This window comes from Mesoplodon bidens (genome assembly GCF_964165515.1).
Source record: "Mesoplodon bidens genome assembly, chromosome: 15".
Classification (NCBI taxonomy): Eukaryota; Metazoa; Chordata; class Mammalia; order Artiodactyla; family Ziphiidae; genus Mesoplodon; species Mesoplodon bidens.
The window spans coordinates 69,552,510-69,576,413 of NC_138171.1; the positions used below are offsets into that span (position 1 = coordinate 69,552,510).

The window sequence follows — 23,904 nt, forward strand, 5'->3', positions numbered from 1 at the left end:
CATGTAGATGTATTTCTGATGTATTTGTGGGGGGGAAGGTGATCTCCACGTCTTACTCCTCTGCCATCTTGAAGGTCCCCCCACCGTATATGCATTTTGTATTTAATATATACAGGACCATTTTTATCCTTGGATACCTGTAGGAAAATGCCATCATTTTGGAAGGGCATTATTAAACAGGAAGAATGCCTTTCATCACTCTTGAATTTGAGTGTTTTCAAAACCTTTGAGGCCACACCTTCATTTTATTTCATTAAAAATGGGTCCTTGGGGCTTCCCTGGTGGCGCAGTGGTTGAGAGTCCGCCTGCCGATGCAGGGGACACGGGTTCGTGCCCCGGTCTGGGAAGATCCCACATGCCGCGGAGCGGCTCGGCCCGTGAGCCATGGCTGCTGAGCCTGCGCGTCCGGAGCCTGTGCTTCGCAACGGGAGAGGCCACAACAATGAGAGGCCCACATACCGCAAAAAAAAAAAAAAAAAAAAAAAAAAAAAAAAATGGGTCCTTCATAGGGCTGTAGAAGTTGAGAATGATTAGGCAAGTACATGCTAAGTCAGTGAGCTTTTTTTAAGAGACACAGATATAACATAACAGTAATTTGTCATTGATTCTGCAAACCATTTCCCTGCCATGGATTTGCTTTCTCCCTGCCTTTTGCTGTCTGTTCACCCCAGAGAGGTCGTTTCTCCGGTTTGTGGCTGACTCTGTATTGACAGTGATACCTGGAGGTAGCCAAGTAGCTGAACCCTGACAGACAGGATTTGCTGGGTGTGATGTGGGGCACAGAGGACATTTCTAAACACTTGGCACCACTCCAGGTGGGAAGAGGAGGGATGTGGAGCCACTTGAGGTTATCCTGGCACCTGTGCTAGCAACCCCACATTGGGAATCAGTGAGTCACTGTGTCCCTGAAAAGCCAACAGTGGGTCTCCCTTGCCCATGCTCAAGTATTGCATCAAATAACCATATTTTCAATGATTATATAACTACTTGTTCAGGCTGTTATCTAATTAAAAACAAGTGAATTTCATCACCCTTATCAAATCTAAGATGCTATTATGTACCATTAAGAAAAAAACATGGCCAATTAAACTGTGACACAATGTCTTAATAAGAGCCCTGAACAGAATATGAATCAATCATATAAGTCTTATTGCTTTGAAATTTCTTTTATCTATTCAGAGAGGAGAGCCAATTTACATACCCTTCAATTGCATTGTTTGCTGTGTGATGGGAAAAAAACTTTTGCATGTGTCTCGGTAACAAAATGTGACACAGCTTCGTCTGCTTGTAGGTATCTATCATCCCTGATTTGTTCCTGTAAAGCATTCGATTGTTTCATTGCAAGAAAATATGGAATTACAGCCATTCCCTCCAATGACTAATATTTGCTTCATTAATATCAAATTTGCACCCTGCCACTCAGTTTCTGGGCCTTCATGGGAACATAGTAAGTGTTCATTTTGATGCCAAATCATGCTGTAATCTTTTTGAAAGTGTTGTCAGCAGCAGTTAAACTCAAAACATGTTGTCCCATAATGCACATGACTCTCTGGAAATGATGACAGTGAACAGCCTTGACCAAGTCACCTGTGCCCAGGAAAGGACAACCGTGTCACTGCTGCTACCTGGCCAATCCCAACGGCTAAGGTGACGTTGACCATGAGGCTGATTTCAGGGATGCTAATGTGGAAAAAATGTGCATCCTAGAACTGACGAAATTCAGTAAAGTCACTCAACTTCCAAAACACTTTTTTTTCCCACATATAAATGTATAAGAATGGTTGCCAGTGATTGTCATGGGGTGGCAATAATTTGAACTTTTAAAAACGTTTGCAAAATAATGATAATAGCCAGGTTGGGAATATGGGTGCAGGAGGGATTGGGACAGATGGAGTTGATAAGAAAAATATAAGGAAAATGCAAGTTAAAGAAAGGTACTCATTGAATTATAGAGGCTTAAGGAACAACAGCAAAGACCATGAGTTGCCCCCAATATCCATTCCTCCCTTTAGCCTTAGTAAAGAGATCTCAATTTTGTGCAAGGCAGCAATGCACCCAACTAAGAGAATATGTTTCCCAGCCTCCCTTGCATCTGCCATGACCATATGACTCAATTTTGGCCACTGAGCTGGAAGTTGAAGTGGTTGGAATGGGAATTCTGAGATGGCTGCTTAAAGGGTGTGGCTCACTGGGAGGAAGGCCCTTTTTTCTTTCCTTCCTTCCCCTTCCTCCTCCCTGGAATGAGGACGTGATATCTGGATCTCCGGCAGCCATCCTAGGCCATCCTTGAGGATGGAAGCCATGCACTAGGATGGGGAGTTAGGCAGGTAGAAGTCTGGTTCTGCCTCAGTAGCCCTGGATTATGTATTTCCAGATTTCTTTTGCATAAGTGAGAAATTATCTTCTATCCTGTTAAAGCTACCGTTTTCTGTTTAAGCTGCATTTTCTGTTATATGCAGCCAAGCCCAACCCTAACTGAAACAGGACCCTCTTCTTTAGCTAGGGTTCAAGCTCCCACTGTCTGCCGGGGATAATGTGAAGAATGTAAAGGAATTAAAGGTATTATAGTTCTTTAAAGAAATAAGAATTCTTCATGGGTAGGGTTACTAATAATTTTGCAGAGGCCAAATTAGTGCCTCATTCACTTCCCAAACTTTACCGTGTGCCTAGCTTGTGCCTGGTGCAATGGTGGGGATGCTGCAGGAACCCCAGCCCACCCTTTGGCCCACGTTGCACGGTTTTGAGTACACTCCTCCCCATGATAGGAGAGCAAGCCAGAAAGGGTCCTTGAGTCATTGTCACTCTCAGCAGATGCCAGAGACAGAACAGTGTGCATTTTCCCCATGTGCTGGAGCTGCAAGAAGTGTTAGGAGCTCCCCATACCCTAACAAAGAGGAAGGTTAAGGGAATCCTTCAGAAAATGAGGCTCAAAACCATGGCGTTGTCTTGACAGCCTCCTCATGCTCTGCTAGGACAGAGGTGATGGCATTCCTAGCGTAGTTTTTTTTTTTTTTTTTTCCCTGCGGTACACGGGCCTCTCACTGCTGTGGCCTCTCCCGTTGCGGAGCACAGGCTCCGGACATGCAGGCTCAGTGGCCATGGCTCACGGGCCCAGCCGCTCCGCGGCATGTGGGATCTTCCCGGACCAGGGCACGAACCCGTGTCCCCTGCATCGGCAGGCGAACTCTCAACCACTTTGCCACCAGGGAAGCCCCCTATCGTAGTTTTGAGCCCTTTAAATGATTTTAGCAGAAAGGTTTTTCAAAATTGCATTTGTGTCTGTGGAAGAGATGCCCGACTTATTGGTTCTCGTTTACATGTCTGTATCTCCCTACTCTTTATGTATTTGGTAAATATTGCAATGCTTTGACCCCAAGAAGTCAATTTGTTTACTTTGAACTCTGAAACTGACACTGACATTTATAGCGCTGTCAACCTGTCATTATTTGTTTTGATCAAATTGGGGAAAGAGGAGCTTCTCAAAAAGAAGAGAGAGAATGGAAAAGTGTAAGGAGAAAAAATTACATTTATAAAGCAAAAATAGGCTTATTAAGAATTTCAGAAACCCTATTTCTAATGGCTTTGAATCTCTCCATCTTCCATTTTTCTTGCCTGGACAGAGCTCCCTTTGAAGTCTTTGGAAGCTTTCTAGAAGAAAAAATGTATACACACGGGTGTGGAGCTGAAAATGGAGCTCCTTGTTTCGCCCTTTTAAAACGTGCTTTTCGCAGATTTGCCTTTCATATTGCAGATGTGAGAGAGGCTGTGCAATTTTACCTTGTGTAACATCTTTGCCTGAAAAGCTCCAAGTATTTGTAGACGTTTTTAATGAATAGTTCCCATGTTTGCCTGCTGAGGAAGGCAGAGGTTTTTGTAATTCACTTCCATTTTACACCTGAGGAAACTGATGTTTAAGGAAAAGAGGCTCAGAATTTCAACCAGTAGCAGAGTTAAGAAAACAGTCCCTTGTTTGGACTGGGCTAATGATGCCCAGTCCAATGATCCTGGAGGTTGAATGTGACCCCCAAACGAAAGGGTATCATTAGAAAAAATTCACCGTAGACACTGTCATGTCCCATTTTAGTATGAATTGGGTTTATTATGTAGGATCATTTGTAGTTATTTTGACTGCTTTCTAGTTTAATGGCCTATTTGTAATTTTAGCAACTTCTGATTTTGGATCTATTATTGAAACCGAGTTTTAATACCGTTTTTGTTGTCATTTTAACTCATTCTAAGTGAATGAGAAAAACTAAACCAGATATAGAAACACAGAACTCAGGTCTGTGTGTATCAGATAAAATTACACTTTGACGAATTTTTCTTTTTGTACACACAGAACAGTTAACAAACATGCATAAAACTCAAAACTGTGTCTTTAAGGTCTCTTGATAAATGTATGTGAATCACAGCATAAACTCACCTGAGCATGTACATCAGTATCACTTTTACTAAAAAGATCAAATTTAATCCTAAGTACTTCTCATCATATCTAAATCATTTGTTTGTCATGTAAGCAACTGGAAAAGCACCAACAGAAATAACCTGAATCAGTAGAAATTACATCAACACCCTTTAAGAAGGGCTCACGGAACGCAAAGTCAGCATATCTGTCCTTTCATCATTTACCAGATGTCCAAAAATGTGTGGCAGGAATTGTTCAGATAAAACAAAACTAAACGAAAACTAAACGAATGCCTCAAAGAAAGAAAGACATAGCCCCTGACCTCAGAAAGCCAACAGTCTAGGTGGAGGGCGGCAGACAAACCAGATGAATTAATAAAGGGACCAAACTGCTCAATGACTCTCTCACGTGCACAAGGTGTTCCAATTCAGAAGCTCATAGGAAATTACAGATAAATAGCTTAAAATTTAAACATGTGCGTGTTTCTGTTCCCTATGTTCTCATCTCAACAACCCCCTCACCTGACCTTTATCGTCACTTCCCTCTGAACCGTCCACACTCCCTCCCGTCCCCACACCTCAAGCCTGGCTCTAGAATTTCCAAATAGGGAGTCCCATTTTATCATTCTCCCTTCTTCCATCTCAGGGATGGAACTTAAGGCTTGTGTTTTAAACTTATTATGAGAGCCATGATCAATTTTAAGGAACATTTCTTTCAGCCTTGAAAGGTCAGCTTATACATGATATATGGCCTATTCCTTCTTGCTGGGGTACCTGTTGATCTATTTAAAATCATCCGTTTGTCTAAAAATACTAACTTAGGGCTTCCCTGGTGGCGCAGTGGTTGAGAGTCCGCCTGCTGATGCAGGGGACGCGGGTTCGTGCCCCGGTCCGGGAGGATCCCACGTGCCGTGGAGCGGCTGGGCCCGTGAGCCATGGCCGCTGAGCCTGTGCGTCTGGAGCCTGTGCTCCACAACGGGAGAGGCCACAGCAGTGAGAGGCCCGCGTACCGCAAAAAAAAAAAAAAAAAAATACTAACTTAGTGTCATTAGGAGAATAGAAGCATAAATGTCTCCAAAGAATATGGAGGTAAGAATCTGATTTCTCACCCGTATTATCACTGGTATGATATGTAGTTCAATAGCTTACAGAGACTTCTCTGTTTCATCTTTGATAATTTACTATTACAAGGCACATTTAATTTCTGTCTATAAAATATGAGTCAGTAGATACAGCTTTTATTTTTACTTTGCTGTTAAGGAAATAAAAAACAAAAACAAACATCTAAAACAGGATCTCTAGTGCACGGGACATTTTTGGTAGATGTTCAGACCAAGAAAAGGAAAAGCTGGCTTGGCTCAGAGGGTCTTCCATACCTGTTTTTCTTTACTGGGAAAACCTATAGTTTGAAGGAACATAAAGGAAGGACATATTCTGCTTTCTTCCAAAAATGCCTCGAGCTTTCAGCTTATGGGCAAAACAAACCCTTTGAAAGCAGAAGAAGCCGTCTTCATTTGCAGTTGTCACTGAAAGATATTTCCAGGCTGGAAAGAATTTCTTTTCAAGGTATTTAAAAACCATCTATCCTAACAAAAGAAAAATGTGGCTTTTTCAGGTCACTTCTTCATACCCAAATGATGAATATGTTTTTAATTAAAGCCTGGGCACAAAACTGGGTTTCGTGAGAACCATTGTGGTGCCTGATCACTCTCCTGAGACACCCACCACCGTTGGTACTGATGCTAACTCTTGACACCCGAGGCCACTTTGTGTATTCAGAGGTTAGAAAGGTGATTTCTGAGGCCTGGCAGCTGTTGGTGTTAAAGCTATTGTGTGGGAAACAAAAGCCATTCTGTTCTGTTCCCCGGGTGCCTTTGTATCATTGATTCAGGAACTGTTTCATAAATGGGGTATAATTCTTTACCAGGGAATTTCATTACTGCCCATGTTTCAGTGTTAGTGTGTGCTTCCGGACAGCAGAGGGGAATGTCTGAACATACCTCCTATGGAAGGAATCTTGGGTTCTGACCTCTGTGAAGATGCTTGCGTCTTAAGTCTCTTAATTAGGCCTGTGACTACATGCCTTCATACCACCATTTATGCTTCCTATCTTCCTCACTCTAAACCACCAGACCCAATCTGCTGCTACCAGGCTTGTCTTGAAAGTTAATGGGAAAACAGTACACACTAGCGGCCAGATGTACCAGTGTTAACTAGTTTTCTCTCAGAATTCCTCACTGGCCTGTGCTGGGAAATTTTCATAGGGCAGATCAGCGTGACATTTATTTGAAGAACAGATACTCTTTCACCCAAATGATATATTCATTATTGTCATTTAGAAAGTCTATCAGTTTAGGAAGTTTTTAGTTGCATGTAGAAGAATCAAACTGAGCTGAACAATCAAGGAAACACAGTGGGTTGCAGTCTTTCTCCCCGGCTCTTCCTCCCTCCCTGGGTTGTGCCCTTGCTGTGTGACCTTGAGGTTCCTCCCACTACAGGGAAGTCTGCTCCCCCACCTCATGGGTGTTGGGCTCCCCCGTATGACTTGCTTTGGCCAGACTGAAGAAGTATTTCTTATTTTCACTTACCTTCTTGCACTTCTGCCTTGCCATGAGAAGAACAGACCCAACTCTCTCTCATCAAAAAAGATAGGAGAGATGTGAGGCTAAGCTGAAATCTGCAGAGTGGAGCCAAAGCCAGCTGAATCCCACTGACATCAGCCTTCTTTCAGCTGACTCAGAGTTACGTGGGTGAGGATAGATGGCAATTTTTTAAGCCAATGCATTTTGGGGTGGTTTGTTATGCAGCACTGTTTGGCGATAGCTGACTGATATTTATTGCTCATGTAACTGAAGGGTCCAAAGTTAGCATGGGCTTCAGGTAGGATTTGAAAGGAATTCCTGTTCTATTTCTTTGTGATTCTCTTGGGGCTTCATCCCAGAATGGTTTCCCTCTTGGTGGCATGATGTCTGTACTATTTCAGGCTTCACAATCTACACCTCGTACCATCTGGAAGGCAAGAGACTTTTCTTCTTAAACCGTCACACAAAAGTCCTGGGCTTCACTCTGATTAGGCCAGCATAGGTCACGTGTCTATCCTGGGCCAATTGTTGAGCAAGGAGGGTGGGATTATGCAACTTGGTTTATGTCAACCAGAGCCCCCTCTTAAAGATGGGAGTGGGTTCAGTCTTTTCCAGAATCCCTGGTGTGTCTCATTAGAGGTGGGAGTGGGGGTGGAACAGATGCTGAGAGGCACCGGCAATGTTAATTATGGAGAGAGTCTAAAACCTCCAGACTTTGTTTTGAATTTCTATTAATACCTTATTTGGCTCAAGACATTTTTTTACCTCCATGTTGCTGGGCTAGCTCGAGCCAGAGAGAAGGGATTTATCCTCTAGGTCACACATGTTGCCAGGTAAATTGCAAAGCATGTGACCCCACCCATGCTGCCTTAGGCACTGGAAGGTGGGTGGGAGCCTAGCTTTCCATAGGACTTTACCATTAGCCCGCTGGACTTCCAGCTCCTGGTATCTCAGGGTTTTAAGAAAATTAAAAAGGTTTGGTCTACTAGAATCTGAAGGTCTCTGACCTAGAGGGTGAGTTAATGCTAATGTAATGAGAACTTGAACGAGTGGGACACATTGGTGTGGATGTCATTCCACTGACTCCTGTCCTCCATTGCTTATGATGAGAAGTCAGCTGTAAACCCTGTTATGGTCCAGACACACAGGAAGCATCAAATAAAAATGTGTGTTGAATTTATGAATTAAAAAAGAGAATCAAGGTCTTCTGACCCAATCCAACGTTCTTTTAAGAGTACCCCAACTTCCCTGGCAGTCCAGTGGTTAAGAGTCCACACTCCCAATGCAAGGGGCATGGGTTCGATCCCTGGTCGGGAAACTCAGATCCCACATGCTGTGCATTGTGGGCAAAAGACAAACAAACAAACAAACGAACCCCACCACCTCTTTGTAAAACCTTCCTTTGTACATTTCATGTTCCCACTGAAGCCTCTGCAGGAAAGTAACCAAACAAATCAGGTAATTTTTTCAAACATGGACATTAAAACGATCACCTATTACTTTCCGTGCTTCTAAGAGTCCTCCCTGACCCTAAGTTATTTGAAAGACTGAACAATTCGTATCATCCAATATGCTTTTGTCATTCAACACCTTTGTCATTCTATAAATATTACTGAACACCTACTGTGCTCCAGGTGTTGTGTGAGGGATACAGAATTGAATGAGAGTTAATACCTTCCATCAGGCACCCAGCTACTGTAATATAATTGTTCAAACCATGGACAGAAGGAAAGATTGGGACCTTTGATGAAACTACAGATTCTCAAGCAGCAACTTGCCTGTCTTCTTGGGGAATTATTTACCTTATCATCTCTAGTCATAGATGGCCTGGGTTCTATATGAACCATCTGTCAACAATAAGATGAAAATGATCTAAATCAAGTATTTTGATGTAAACCAGCCTAGGTGTTAGGTATATTGCCATATTCTTACATTAATTTCTTAAAACTTACTTCCCATAAATTTCCTCAGGGCTGCACAGGGGCATTTTTCAGTTTGATTTGCTGGTAATATCCTGGTTAAGTAATTGCCAATTTGGGAATGCGGACTCAGCTACATTTTCCTCAAGTCCCTTTTTCTCTTTGTATTTCTTTCCAGTTGAGTTATGCCTTGAACCATACAAACAGAAAACTAACGTTGGAACCTAAAATAACTGTCAACGCCAAGATTGTTGTGGTTGGTGCGTCCAACGTTGGAATTTCCTTCCTAGAGACATTGATATTTTGGTGAGTTGTTTTACTTTACTTGTTTGTTTTTAAAGGGGCCTTTCTCTTCCTACACCTGAGAGGGTCGCTTGAAAGGACAGACCTGAGCTTTTTGCCACCTCACATACGTTGCCTATGTGGATAATGAATCAGTGGAATATTCTCGATCAGGGACTGGCAAACTCTAGCCCCCCAGGTCAAAACAGGTCCACCTGCTTTTGTAAATAAAGCTTTATGGGAACACAGTCGCGCTCATTTATTTATGTGTTGTCTCTGTTTTGTTGATACCGCGGCAGCTTTGAGTAGCTGTGACAGAGACCGTTTGGCTGGCAGTGCCTAGTATGTGTCACTCTGACCCTTTCCAGAAGAAGTTTTCCAGCCCCTATTCTATACTGGTGCTTTTTTGGCTGGATTATAAGAATCACCTAGAGCATTTGTTAAAGATGCAGATTCCCAGACGTCACAGACACAGAGAAGCAGAAACTCCTATGGAGGGCCCTGGGAACCTGTATTTTAACAGGTGCTCTGTGTGATCAGGCAGGTTTGGGGACCAGTTTGACTGTATGCATCACAAATAGGCTTCAGAAGTGGCAGACAGTCCAGGACCTTTCCTTCAACACCTGCATTTCAGGTGCCAGGGAACAGAGTACATTTCCCCAGGACAACTGAGGTCTGTGCAGCTGTTTGATGTGTTTTCTATTATCCTCAAAGCATTGCACAGTTTCCTTGCAGAGCCCATTTTCCCGATAGGTGATTCCTGAGGGTTCTCAGCTCCCCCATTAGCTCTCCATCTGCTCAGCGAATTTCAGCCTCTCTTTAACAGGAAGAGCCCTGGGTTACTGTCTAAGAACTTGGATTCATGGCCTGGCATTGCCACCACTGGCATGGAACCTTCGATGTGTGCCTGACTTCTCTCAGACCTAGCTTCCTCATTCATTTCGTAAAATGTCTCTGGATGTTTTCAAAGACCCAGGCTTTGGAGAACCACAGACTCCTAAGTTAGGAGAATCCAGTTTTTCCCAGACCTTTTGCTCAGGATCGCATGAGAAACTTTAGCTACCGTTCAAAGCTGTAGGTGCTAAGAGGAGAGTGGCAGATGGGGAAAGGCATCCCCACCATGACTCCTCCGGAGGCCAGATAAGTGGTGAGGGTCTAGACAAGGAAAAGGGTGGAGGAAATGACCCCTAGAAGGTGTTTGTCCCTGGTGGATATGGAGACGAACTAACCCAGATGGTTATTTTGCTCATTTGACATCATACGTAACCGAAGATTTTTTCACTTTCCAGCCAATTTGTTCAATTATCCGGAACACACCCTTAGTTAACCAGAAATAAGTCGCCTGTCTTTATTGAAATTAGCAACAAAGTTCACAGGCTTTAAATACTGTGGTCAGTCTACAGCAATCTCTCATTGCAAGGAAGAAATCATGAGAAGCACCCAGGAATCTCCATTTTCCTGCCTATTCCTCTCTGTAGTTTGAGGGCTTTCCCTATTCTGACAGGTCTCTTCACCTCAGACTCTGAACAGCAATCTGTACAGCCACTTTTGAAAGATGAGTGATCAGGGTGAAGTTGTGAAATTACAGTAGTCAAGAAGTTATCGTAAACAGATCTTAAGTCTTAATTTAGCTATATATCTTGTCATTATGTCTTCTTTAAAATGATTACATTAAGATATACACATATAATTTTCTTTTCGTGGAATCAACTTAGATTTAATAAAGACAGGTATAAATTTTGATATAAGTACTTGGTTGATTAAATTCGTCAATCAGACCTTTTTAAAGCATTTTAAAGAACTCATAATTCTCTATCATCGTTATACGGATTACGTGCACTAAAAAGAGACTGGGATCAGTTTATGGATATCAAATCCTGGAGAGAGGAAATAGTTCTCTCATTATTTTCTCTAATTATTTCAAATCAGCAGTCGCCATAGTAACCTGCTGCAGATTTTACTTTACCAATTTAACTGCCATTTGAACTAAATTTTGTAAATGATTTGAGTTGGAATGAAATAGAAGAAACAGAGTTTTCACCAAACACTGACCTCCAGTGAGGATTAAATCCACATTTTGGAGGCAAGATTTAGGAAAATCGCCCTCCTACCCTCATGCCCTGCATTATTAAACTCCGTTGGGGCACTGTAGTTCCTGGAAAATCCATTTGAGGCCCAGTACAGCCGCCTCTTTTTCCAGAAAATCTGGTCATCCTGTCATCTGGTGACAAAACAAGCCCAACTCTTTGTTCTTATATTATTTACATGCAAAAAAAAAAAATGCAAAGCACCTTTGGTCTCCTCTTCAAAGACACCAAAAGCAGTCCTTGCAGAAATTCTCTTCTTTCCACAAGTGCCCCGGTGCTACTAGGGGTGCTGACGTGATTTGCCCAAAGTCACCAACTAATACAGACACCAGGATATAAGCTCCATGTGAGGTGTGAGTGTTGAGGGGATATTTTGGGGTTTGTTTTTTAGTACCACCTTCTGTCTGGTCCTCAGCTGCTACCAGTCCACAGTTACACCTGCACGGAGGACACACTTTCTTTTCTGGTTGTGAGGCCTGTGGGTCACCCTGCATCTTCTTCTTGTCCTTACAAGGGCAAGACCTCCTGGGCCCTCCAGTGCCTGGTGACATGAGTGACAGGCATTTTCTAGGGACACACACCAGCCCCCCCTGTGGTTCTCCGTGTCCTCCTGGTCCTGGTGAATATTCCAGCGCTGGGCTGAGTGGCAGCCCTGCCCTTAGACTTCCTACAATCTCCATGGACACTCCTGAGGCCCCTGGCTAGCTGATGCAGAAGGGCGAGGGTGCAGGGTGATTCAGGGTGGAGGTGAGACTTGGCTAATTTGTTCCCCCCTCCCCAGGTCTTGTGCATCTGTCTTCTGAGGTTGCTGTGCCCAAGTAACTCCATGGAGGGCAGAGGAGGGAGCGTGTTCAGGCTCCCAGACCCCACCCTGCGGGCACACACATCCTGGCCTCCTTTCCCCTCATCACCTGCCTTGCCGGGCTGTGTGCCCCCTGGGTGGGGACCAGGGGCTGCCAGGGGGAAGGACAGCAGGCACAGAACCAGGGCCGGGGAGCTTTCTTGGGGTGGGGGGCATAGAGGAGGAAACCCTCACTCATCCTATGGAATAGAGGGCAGTGAACTGGAGGGGAAAGGCAACTCTTAAGACACTTCGCTGTGAATTATCTGTGTTTCTCATCATGCCCAAGACATTCAGGTGACGGACCTGAGCTATTTTTAGATTGTGGTTCTCATGTGTTTGTTCGGCTGCCTGGCTCTTCGGGACGGAAAGGTGTTGGCTTGGGCACCGTAGATGTTTCATGTACATTATCCTTCTTGGTACTTCTATTAATAAGACCTCTTTAAAACCCCGAACATTGGTTTTTGGCAGAAAGATCTTGGCCTCGGTCATCAGCCCACCTCTGCTACCAACCAGTGCTGTGGTCCCGCCCTCCTCCTCTGCTGAGGGAGGGTCACGACAGGGCTCCCCTGGCCCTGCCAGCCCTGGGCGCCGTCACACTAGGAACTCCACCGACCGGATCAGAGGTCTAAAGGGAACTCCCTATTCTTGGATCAACAGCCAAGGCCGGAGGGGAGCTTCTGTCATCTGTCAAGGAAATGCTTTTTCCCGAAGGAGAACTTTGCAATGAAGTCTGAAAGCTCTTTCCAGAAAGCAAGGGGCCTCTTTTCACACAGCTTAGCTGGTCATATTTTTACCAGTCCCCTTGTGTACCAGGTCTGGACCTGATGAACTCCCCAAATGTAATGCTTTGACTATGTCCCGCTTTCCACAGTAGTACTCCAAAATCATTTTAAAAAAAGAGATATGGATATGCTCTACCAAAAAAGGAGTAGGAACCGGGTCTATGGACGCATCCTACATCTTATGTCCTTTTTTTTTTTTTTTTTTTTTTTTTTTTTTTTTTCTTTCTTTTTGCGGTATGCAGGCCTCTCACTGTCGTGGCCTCTCCCGTTGCGGAGCACAGGCTCCGGACGCGCAGGCCCAGCGGCCATGGCTCACGGGCCCAGCCGCTCCGCGGCACACGGGATCCTCCCAGACCGGGGCACGAACCCGTATCCCCTGCATCCGCAGGCGGACTCTCAACCACTGCGCCACCAGGGAGGCCCATCTTATGTCCTTTTTACTCAAAAGTTTGGTCTGGACTCCAGCAGGATTGGTATCGCCTGGGAGCTGATTAGAAACACAGAATCTCAGGCCCTGCCGCAGTCAGTGTCCCAAACAGACATTTTATTTTCCAGAATTATTCACAACAGCTTCTTCCCTATGTCTTGGGCGTCAAGTCACTGAGCTGAAGCAGTTACTATTTGATTCTGTTTCAGCTCGTACGTCTCTATGCTTTGTGTATTATATTATTTACTCCCAATTATGGAGCAGTTCCTTTTAATCCATTATTTTAAAACCTTTCCTAATTCAGTTCTGATGTAAAGAATCTCTCAAGGAGCCTATAACAGGGCTAGAAAAATTCACGAATGACTCCTGGGATGACAGTAAATGAAGGCAGCCCTGGGTAGCATCCCGCCGAGGCTGGGCGGTTAGAAGAAGATGCACTTTGGTTCACGGGAACCACCCACCATCACCTTGGCTTCCACTTCCACCCCCGGGAAGAGATGTCTCAAAACACCCACCAAGTCATCTCACCAAACGGTGAAGTTTCTGGTTTTCGACCTGGGCATTGATCCCTCATCTGGTGGGTGTGTCGAGGTAACTAAGACTAGCTGGGAACGACAGGGCACGTTTGTGAAGCTGCAAGTGTGGCTGGATGACCAGAACACATGTTATCAGGCCGCACAGGACCACACAGCATCCGGCCCAGCTGTGGGGTCTGGCAGCAGCAGCTGAGGGCTTGCAGCTTAATGAGGCTTCTTATCTTTACCTTTGAGGACATCTGAAGCCTTCGTTGTGGCTTGTCACTAATTAGGTGACTAATTAAGTAGTCAGTGCTTACGTGCTGATCTCAGAGCTAAACCCCATGAACAGGTTGGTGGCTGTCCATGCCGTCGGCCTCTGCCACATGAATTGAGGGCTGTGTGCTCGCCCCCATCACCCTTTGGGTACCAGGGAAATGCAGGGTGGCGGCCAGGCCCATGGCATGTGCCCAGGGCACAGGTGGAGATCCACGGGGCAGGTCACATCTCACCATCTTGTTATGTTGGCATTACAGTGGGGCCTGTCGGGGCTGATACAGAGGCCCTTCTGATGGCCTGGTAGGGGGGAAATAGAGGGGTGGGGCAGTATGTCAGGTTCAAAGGCTCAGCCTCCCCAGGCAGAAGGACCTGACATCCTGCCTCCAGAAAATACTGACCTGGAGCTGTCCCTGGTTCCTAATCACCATCCCATTTCCTAACCTGATTCCAGTATTTAAATGTACAGGCATACCTGGTTTTATTGTGTTTCACAGATACTGCGTTTTTTACAAATTGTCTTCACGATTGCACAGAACACAAACCGCGTACGCGGACCAGTAACAGACTCGCCTGTCAGCCTCTGTCCTCTACTACCAGGTCATTTTCTTTTTTTTTGTTTTTGTTTTGTGCGGTACGCGGGCCTCTCACTGCTGTGGCCTCTCCCGTTGCGGAGCACAGGCTCCGGACGCGCAGGCTCAGCGGCCATGGCTCACGGGCCCAGCCGCTCCGCGGCATGTGGGATCCTCCCGGACCGGGGCACGAACCTGTGTCCCCTGCTTCGGCAGGCGGACTCTCAACCACTGTGCCACCAGGGAAGCCCTATCTGGTCATTTTCAAATGACAACATTGGCTCCGTCTTGGTTTGAGGTCCTGCAAAAGCTGAAAACAAAGAATTTGGTGCAAGTAGTTTATTTGGGGGTGATCCCTGGGAGCTACCCGAGTGAGCAGGTGAGTTGGGACCGGCAGGAATGCCAGCAAAGCCCCCAAATCATGTGCCTTTGGGTCACCATGGGCAACGAGGCTCGGTCCCGCTGGGACCCCCTCTGAGGACACAGCTGGGAACAGTCCCTCCGCGCCCGAGGATGTGGGGTATTTACCCAACAGTTCCTGTCCATCTGGTCACCCTGGGCTGTGCTTCCAGCCTGTCCCTCAAGCTGCTACAGTCAGGGGGAGACCCCGGGCAGAGGAGGCAGGAAACCATTGGGACGGGAGGACCCTTTGCAGGAGATGCGGGTGGGCCTGCTGCCGGCCCGCTTTCTTTCATTTGTTCTCCTTTTGTGATGTTCATACAGTTGCCCTTTAACGAAGGCGTGGGTCGAGACAAAGGCAGAGGGAAGCGAGGCCAGACGAGAAAACGGTGTCGGGAGCATCTCCGGATCTCCCTCCACCTCTGTTCCCGGGCGTCCTGGCAGCTCTAGAGAGAACCCAGGTGCTGTGCTCCACCAGCAACCTCTGCTGGAACAAGGAGGGAGAGTGGGCCTGTCTTGGCAAATACTTGATTTCTCCTTCGGGATGGAGATGAAATTAGATGAGCAGTTTTCACCTTTAGCGCCGCCTGGGAACCTGTTGCAGGTGCCGATACAGGCCCCCCTGTAAGGACTGAATCGGAAACCCGGGGCCGGAGGCTGGGACCCGTGTTTTCACACCAGTTTTGGGAGCACGAGAACCACTGAGTTGGGGTAGAGTCAGCTCTCTGCCACTACTGCTGGGGCCCAGGTGGACCATCTGAACTCTCTGAACCTCCGTCGTTTCCACACCTGTGCAACAGGGAAAGCACCCAGCATCTCTCCTCCTCCACTGGCAAGAAGGCAAAGCACCTAGAAAGACCTAGCACTCAATTCTTGCTAGACTGACACCTCCCCGCTAATGCCATTTGCATGTCCAGATGCCGGTGGGAGCTGAGCGTTAGGGGATTGCCTGGAGAGTCATGATGTGGGAGGTGCCCTCTTCCCCAAGGCCTGGGGATGAACCAGAGGCGTTTCCTGAGATGTCCGCGCCTGCTTCCCCTCACTGAGGGAGTCAGGGGGTGTTAAACCCCTCACCCGCTGCCTTACAGCATCTGATGTTAGGTGGAAACATAGGCCAGGGCCCTTCTGTAGACGTGCCCGGAGCCGTGATCTTTGGGGAAAGGGAGCACCTGGAACCATTGTGTGAGACCCAGACCAGGCAAAGCCGCCTGCTGAGCAGAGACTTTATCTCTAAGTGTAGTTCTCTGAAGAGCGTTCCTTTCAAAGGAGCACTCGCCACATGGTAAGGTGCTAGGGCTTGGAAAAAACTGCTTGCATTTCCCTTTTTTTTTTTTTTTTTTTCTTTGCGGTACGCAGGCCTCTCACTGCTGTGGCCTCTCCCGTTGCGGAGCACAGGCTCCGGACGCGCAGGCTCAGCGGCCATGGCTCACGGGCCCAGTCGATCCGCAGCATGTGGGGTCTTCCCGGACCGGGTCACGAACCCGTGTCCCCTGCATCAGCAGGTGGACTCTCAACCACTGCGCCACCAGGGAAGCCCTGCATTTCCCTTTTGATTTTAAGAATTGTGGTGAAGAAAAACGTTGTGGATCAACTTCCTAGACCTCGGGGTTAAGATGGAGTAACTTTCCATATAAGCAACAGTTTGTGGAAATTCCAGACTCTACCTTCCGGTACATCAGAGCTACTTTTGGGGATGCGGGTAAGGGTGGGGAGGTGGTAGTTATAAAAAGACAGCTTCCTGGGCCCCTGTTCCTGTGAATTCACCAGGTTGGAGTGGGCCCCAGGAATTTGTATTTTTAAGACTCTCCAGGTAATTCTGACATGCAGCCGGGTTTAGTAACCATTTATGTAGACATTTCCTCAAACTTGGCAGTCTTATCTATGAGGAAACCTATTTCCCCCTCTGATTGCTCATTGTAACTGAGCTGTTTTTATGGGCTGTGTTTTCCAAACCATATTTTTAAATTCTCAACAAATCATAGAACTTCTAAGTCACATCATTACTTCAGGGCTTACCAGGCATAATTATTAATGTATCATTAAACATTGCATAGCTGAAGTCATTACCCTAAGTCCACAGTATTTACATGCTGAATCGGACCTAGTAGAAATCATTTCACAAAGCTTCATGCTTCAACTATTCACCATTGAGAATGCAGGTCCAAGGAGATACACCTGTCAAGCATGAGGAAACCTGCCCTGATGGTGTCAATAAAGCCTTCCTAACTGCCAGCATTTGCCCAAAGCATAAAACCTTTCCTCATCCTTCGAGACCAGAAGTGATCTCACTTGCTTTTGAATTCCCATAATGCTTGGTTTTTCCAGTCCCATGGGATGACCGATTTTGTCTTGTACTTGGCCATCTCTTGTGTACGCAGGCTTTCTGGCTTGTCTTTCATAGCTTCCATCTTGGTATTTACATCTTACATTTATATGCTCAAAGGATAAATGTATGACATTTTTACTTCACGTATATAGAGATGAAAACATCATAAATCATTTCCCCTAAATCATAAAGCAAAACTCAATTTCATTTTGGTCTTTTTTGCCAGAACTCCCAAATTTTATTCTTATTTATTCAGTGGACATTTCAAACATTACACTCATTTTCTCTTTTTCAGTAAGGATTTATGTTTTCCTTTCATGCAGAGATACATAAGCTTTTCATCTGAAATCCTGAATCCCCAAATCTCCCTCCTCCAAGCCCCTTTACCCCGGCCACCAGCCCCGTCCCCTGCCAGGTCCCTGGAGACTCCACAGAGCACGGAGGTCCTGCCAGGCAAGCGATTTTACTTATTGTTGGATCCAGTGCTGATCAGAGATCCTTGCCCCAGGACACAAGGCTGGACTCAGGCAGGCTGAAGAGACTTGCTCCTTGGCCCCTTCCTCTGGGCTCTATCCCGGTTCCTACAGGGGCTTCCACGAGCAGGGGAGCCGTGGAAGATGGCACCCGCCCCGTGAACACTGACTGCATCCCTTCTATCGATAGAGAGCTCAGAATCCTTGACCACACGCCCCTACCCCTCTGGTCTCCCCCAGAGGTCAGGGTGTGCTGTTACTGACAGCTTTGTGGCCACGCGTGCAGCTGCTGTGTCATTTTTACTCACACAACAAAAATGAAGTCAGTAGCCAAGGACATTGTCCAAAAGTCTCTTTTGTGATCTAAGCGGGAAAAATATTGCTGAAATTAAACATTTTTCAAGGAAAAACTGTAGATTCTCTTACCTGGTTCTCATAATAAATACTTTGTTTTGATTTGTTTTCCTCTCCTACTGGAAGTTCATATAACTCCTAACTTTTAAATCCCATCATTTTATCATTAATTTTGTGGAATTATGTGGTATCATTAAGACCAAATTAAGTCGGAGTTCTTCTTTGACAAGTCACATATGCAGTTAGGTTAAATATCTATCTTGAGCTGGCACTTACTGTCAGTTGGCAAATATTTTTGTCATTGCTTGAGCAGTTCAGAAAGCAGAGATTTTAGTAAATTAAATTGTAACATTTAGATTGATATGGGATAATTAGTTTCCCTCTATATTATTTGTTCAAATAAAAGCATTAATGAAAACAGTTAATTAAATCCCTTGCTTTGGTTGTCCTTGTTATGTGCCCCCCACAAAAAAAGGAAATCAGCAAAAACATAAAAATAAAAAATAATAAGCATTCACCTGGCAGGTTGACAGGTTTCTGCCGCTCAGAAGGGTAAGCAACGTGAGAAGTGTTATGTTTCTTTTACCATGTTCACCATAAATTGGCAATGTGACCCTCTTTATTTGAAGGATAAGAATGCTCAGACCTAATTTTTTAGCTGTCCTCCCGAAGCATGGAATGAAACACAATAGCTTTTACTTATTTCCCTGGATACTCTAATCTCTCCCTGCTTTACAAGTATCTTTGAGCTGTTCCTCCCTCTGTATCCACAGCAACGTGAAATCCCGCCGGAATTATCTGCTGTGGAAATGCAGGTGCACTTGTTTAATGTTTCATTGGCCTGAGCGCTTCACTTGAACTTTTTTTGGTTCCACAGCATGGTGACCTTTGATTTTGGAGTGGAAGGCTCACAATGATGCTAGACTTCGTTTCTATACGTTAAGCCTATACCACTAGACCTGAGATCGTGCTTTTCCCGAGGTGCTGCTGCTTCTGCCATCTCATCTAACACGTGTCCAAACCAGGATGCACCCCGTGACCCACTTCCATGTGCAGGAACTTTTTTAAAAAATTCATTAATTAATTTATTTTTGGCTGTGTTGGGTCTTCGTTGCTGCGCGCGGGCTTTCTCTAGTTGCAGCGAGCAGGGGCTACTCTTCGTTGCAGTGCGCGGGCTTCTCATTGCGGGGGCTTCTCGTTGTGGCACACGGGCTGCGTTGCTCCGTGGCATGTGGGATCTTCCCAGACCAGGGCTCGAACCCGTGTCCCCTGCATTGGCAGGCAGATTCCTAACCACTGCACCACCAGGGAAGTCCCTGCAGGAACTTTTTGAATATTCATAGGTAATCAGAATAAAAGCCTTAACTGTTTTATATCCATATTTCATCCTCAGAAGAACTAAGATCTATTTGTACATTATAAATAGTATAATGACTTTGGACTGATACTCTTAGATAGTTATAAATTTAAGAAATCAAATATTTGGATGTTTCTAAATCAGATGACAGATAACTATCATAGCAAAACATGAGGTTGAAGATAAAATGGAAATGCTGATGGTAATTTCATATAAAGTCATGAAAGAGACAGGGAACCTTCCTGGAATAGCAAAAAGGTTGATGTTACAAAGAAGGGTGAAGAGGCTAGGTTAGGCCCCAACCATAAGGGCCTGAGATACCATGCTCATGAATTTGGACTTAGTATTTTGGTTATAAAAATAGGTAACATTCATTGAAATTGTTTTGTGCAGCAGGCAATAGTCTAAGCATTTTACAGATACTATTTCATCTCATCCTCACAGCACCCCTGGAGGAGCTAGGTTCTTTTATTCCCATTTTACCGCCTAGCAACTGAGCCACAGAGAGGTTGAATAACTTGCTCAAAGTCAAAGGGCTAGAAAGTGCTCGGGCCAGGAGTCCAGTGAGGCAATCTGACCCCTGAGCCCATGGTCTTAGCTGCGCTGCTCTGCATCTACCAAAGCGGTGAGCAGACATAGGCGTGAGATGGGATTTAATCTAAAAAGAGTTTTCCAGTAGCAATGTGGAAGATGGGCAGGAGAGAGGCTTGTGCCGGGAGGACTAACCCTGAGACTCTTTTCTCTGGGCAAGAAGGTAAGCGAAGGCAGTGTGTCCTGGGAATGGCAGGTGTTGGGCATTCAAGAGATGTGGACGACGTAGACATGACTGGACATGGTGACCAATTGTGGGAAGGGAGAGAGAGGGTAGGAGTTTGAGGTTGGCTCCCAAATTCCTAACTTGAGAGGCAATCTGTTGACCATGGCTTTGATGAAGTTAAAAGAGGAGTGGGATGGGGCCACATGGACCTTTGTTTGGACACATATTGAATTTGGGATGCCTGTGGAGGGGCCACATTAGGACTGATGGGCGTCTGGAAATTAGGTTTCTAGCTCAGAAGAAAACTATAATGTAAAGATGTAAGATGAAGTTGTGGTGTCAATCATATCACCCAGGGAGCTGGGCATGGAGACTGGGAAGTTTGGCAAAGGATAGATGGGGCACGGAGGAGGAGCTGGCGAGGAAAGCAGTCTTCAAAGAGAGCCTTAAGACAGTGCTGTCTCAGACCGCGTGTTCCATGGAGGTAGCTCCTGGGTGGGGCCTCCTGCATGGTCCCAGCTGTCCACATGTCCTCCAGCACTTCTTCCTCAGGATTCCCACCAGCAGTGGCACCCCACCCACCATGGCTAGTCCCTGGATGAGCCCCAGGACCCTGCCCACACCTCTGCCTTCACTCAGTCAAACCCTGTGGAGTCGGCTGTCTACTTCCTGCTCACTGATGCAAGCATCTTCCCTCATCACCCCCCCACCTTTCCTTTAGGAGTCAATGCATAGAGATTTCTAGTTGCTTTCCAGTGTTTATTCTGTACTTTGTCCTTGACAACAGAACCCTGAGCAGTGTGGTTCTTGGAAAACCCATTGTGTTTCTCTTTGAAAAGCCACATTTCTCAGCCTCCCTTGCTGCTATATATGGCCATGTCACTAAGTTCTCCCACGTCAGCAGAAATGTCCTGTGAGACTTTCAGGGAAGCTCTTTAATGGGCAGCCCTTTCTACCCATTCCTCCTCCCTTCTGCCTGTAATGTGGATGTGGGGTGTGATGGCTGGAGCTCCAGGAGCCACCTTGGACCTGAGGTGACCTTGAGAATGGAAGGCACACATTGAGAAGTGGAGAAGCAGGGCCTGCTGACAGCGTGGCTCCACCTGTCAGCACTAGACAGGTCACTTCCAGGTTTCTTAAGTGCAGTTGTAAGAGAAACTTGCTGGGATAGGGAGAGGGAGAGACAGGAGAGGAACTTGAAGAGGAGACAGGGTTAATGGGACACCCCTCCCTTCTGAATGGGGGGAATGGAAGATGGCTCTTGTAGTTGTATCTGGAGGTGGCAAGAAGGGAAATGGAGGGAGGGGTCTTGCCAAGGGACTAGTTTCTGTTTTCCTTATGATGTGGGAGATGTTCCCACTTGAGAATGAGAAAGGGGGATAGTCGGGAGAACAAGAAAGGGTCAAGTAGGGACCTTGAAGATTGGATATAGAACCAGAACAGCCACAATGAAGAACGCAAAAAGAATTTGGCTAAGGCTAGAGAAGAAGAGTGGGAAGCTGGTTCCTTAATAGATAAAAAATAAGAAAATGCCCCTCCCCCAATCTTTTGGCGGAATCTTTAATTGTACAATAGCATAATTCAGGGTAATACAGTGTGGTAATTCGGCAATTTGCAAGTCATTTTACAAGTGGTCCATGTTGTTAGATAGTTCAAACTGTTCAGTGCCAAAGAGATTGTTTCTTTAGTAAAAAATACCGCTGGATAATTACTAATCCACTTATTCACATAGAGATGTAAAAAAGGCCTGCATATAATTGTATTATTAGTACAACATAAACCACATTTTAGTCACATAGGCTCCAAAGCCCAAATAAATTTTGACCACGTGTGAGTATAAACACGTATCATTATTTGCATTTTCCGTTAAATGGTAATAAATCAAAGGCCTGCAATTGGTGTGTTTGCAGACTGCAGCCATAAGTAGTCGGGGTTAATTGTGACCTTTATGTTATTTGAACGTATTTAGAAGTTTTATTCTTATTATTAGGGTTTAAAATGTGCTTGGTTTTCTTTGTATCAAATAAGAATATTCATTCTTAAATGACACACATCCTTAGAGACTTTAAAGCAAAACCTTTCCTAATATTTAGCTATTTTTAAATGTCAGGTGCAGTTGAGTTTATTCCATTGCCTGCCGTGCCATCACCAAAAGTCTCCTGCTTTTAATGGTACTTCACAGATTGTCCGCAAATTGATAGCATTTCCACGTTTGGAAATTTTCCAGTTTCCTCCTGGGAAAAGAGGGCAGGTGTTTTCCTCTAACTTGGAGGTTTCTTTTTCTGCATTTGGTTGGTCTAAGGGGAGGGGTGAACCAAAAAGAGATTTTTAGGGAAAAAAAAATGTTTTTCTCATCCTGCTGAAGCGCAGGAGATCAGCCCAGCCCTAAGACGTTGCTGACTGTAGCTGGAAGGCAGATCTGCAGCAGGAGGATCTTAAATATTTCAGGGAGACACGGAGGGAGCGCTGAGGAGCGTCCGCTTAGTGAGCTGGGCGCGCTGCTCACTGTACCTGGGGGACTGGTCCCTGGGCCGCCTGGGTGAGTGCAGAGGGCACTCCTTGGGGTCAGAAGATGTGGCTTTCATTTCCGGCCCTGCTGCTTCTGAGCTTCGTGACCGTGAACAAATTACCTACGGTTTCCAACCTGAATTTTCTTCTGTCTGAAATACAGAGAATACAAACCTGCACCGCCCCCCTGCCACCACCCCCGGCAGAAATTGTCCTGAGGATTAATCTCTATGACGACGCCCATAATCATGCCTCGGGCCCTGGAAAGCCTGATGCAAATAAATATAAGGCAGCTTTGCTCTTGAAAGGAATCTTCTAGAATTCTCTCCTCTGTGATGCTGTGCTCCCCTGATCTGAGTAGTGACATATATCTGAAAGTCATAAAGCTAATGTTGAGTATGGGAATTAGATGATCTTTGCATCCCTGTCCACAGTTTGGGGGTCTACAGGGCAGTGAAGACCAAGGTTAGATGAGAAGATGCTAAAGCCAGATGGCCTGGGTTCACACCCAGCCTCCAGATTTCCTGGCTGCACCGTCTTAGGCAAATCACTTTGCCTCTGTTCCGCATAATAAAATCGGGGTAATAATAGTACTGACCTCATCGTACTGCTTCCAGGACTCAATGAGGGCCTTGCAGAGCCCTTGAGTGTAAGCGCTCAGCAAGTTTCACCATGGTGGTTAGAATTCCAGGCCATCTCTCAGAAGGAGTCTGAAACTCAAACTTTGCGTTGACTTATACTAAATTTACCGGCTTCTTCCCAGTTTGGGGTTTTATTTTGTTTTACTCTGAGAAGCAAATTTTAAAAAGTTAAATGGCACCTGCCTTCACAAGGTCACAGCTTCTGGAAGTTTCTGCCATTAGCTGCTCCGGCACCCTCTCGCTTCTTTCATTTAAATGGTCAGTTCTCTTGGAAGGTTTGTGCAAAAAGAGTTGCTGCGTTCAAAGAAAGACTCAACAATTGGAAGACACGTGAAATAAGGTTAATTTGAATTGTAATAAACTTTCACTGAATTGTGCTTTACCTCTTTTTTTTTTCTT

General features: G+C 45.5%; 1 protein-coding gene across 1 annotated transcript in view; it reads left to right on the plus strand.

The window, feature by feature from the left end:
* Positions 1 to 23,904, plus strand: part of CFAP61 (cilia and flagella associated protein 61) — a 249,094-nt gene that overhangs the window by 139,368 nt on the left and 85,822 nt on the right. Inside the window, exon 18 of the mRNA XM_081256391.1 lies at positions 9,084 to 9,211. Coding sequence (XP_081112517.1) covers positions 9,084 to 9,211 — 128 coding nt within the window. The remainder of the gene's footprint in view (positions 1 to 9,083; positions 9,212 to 23,904) is intronic.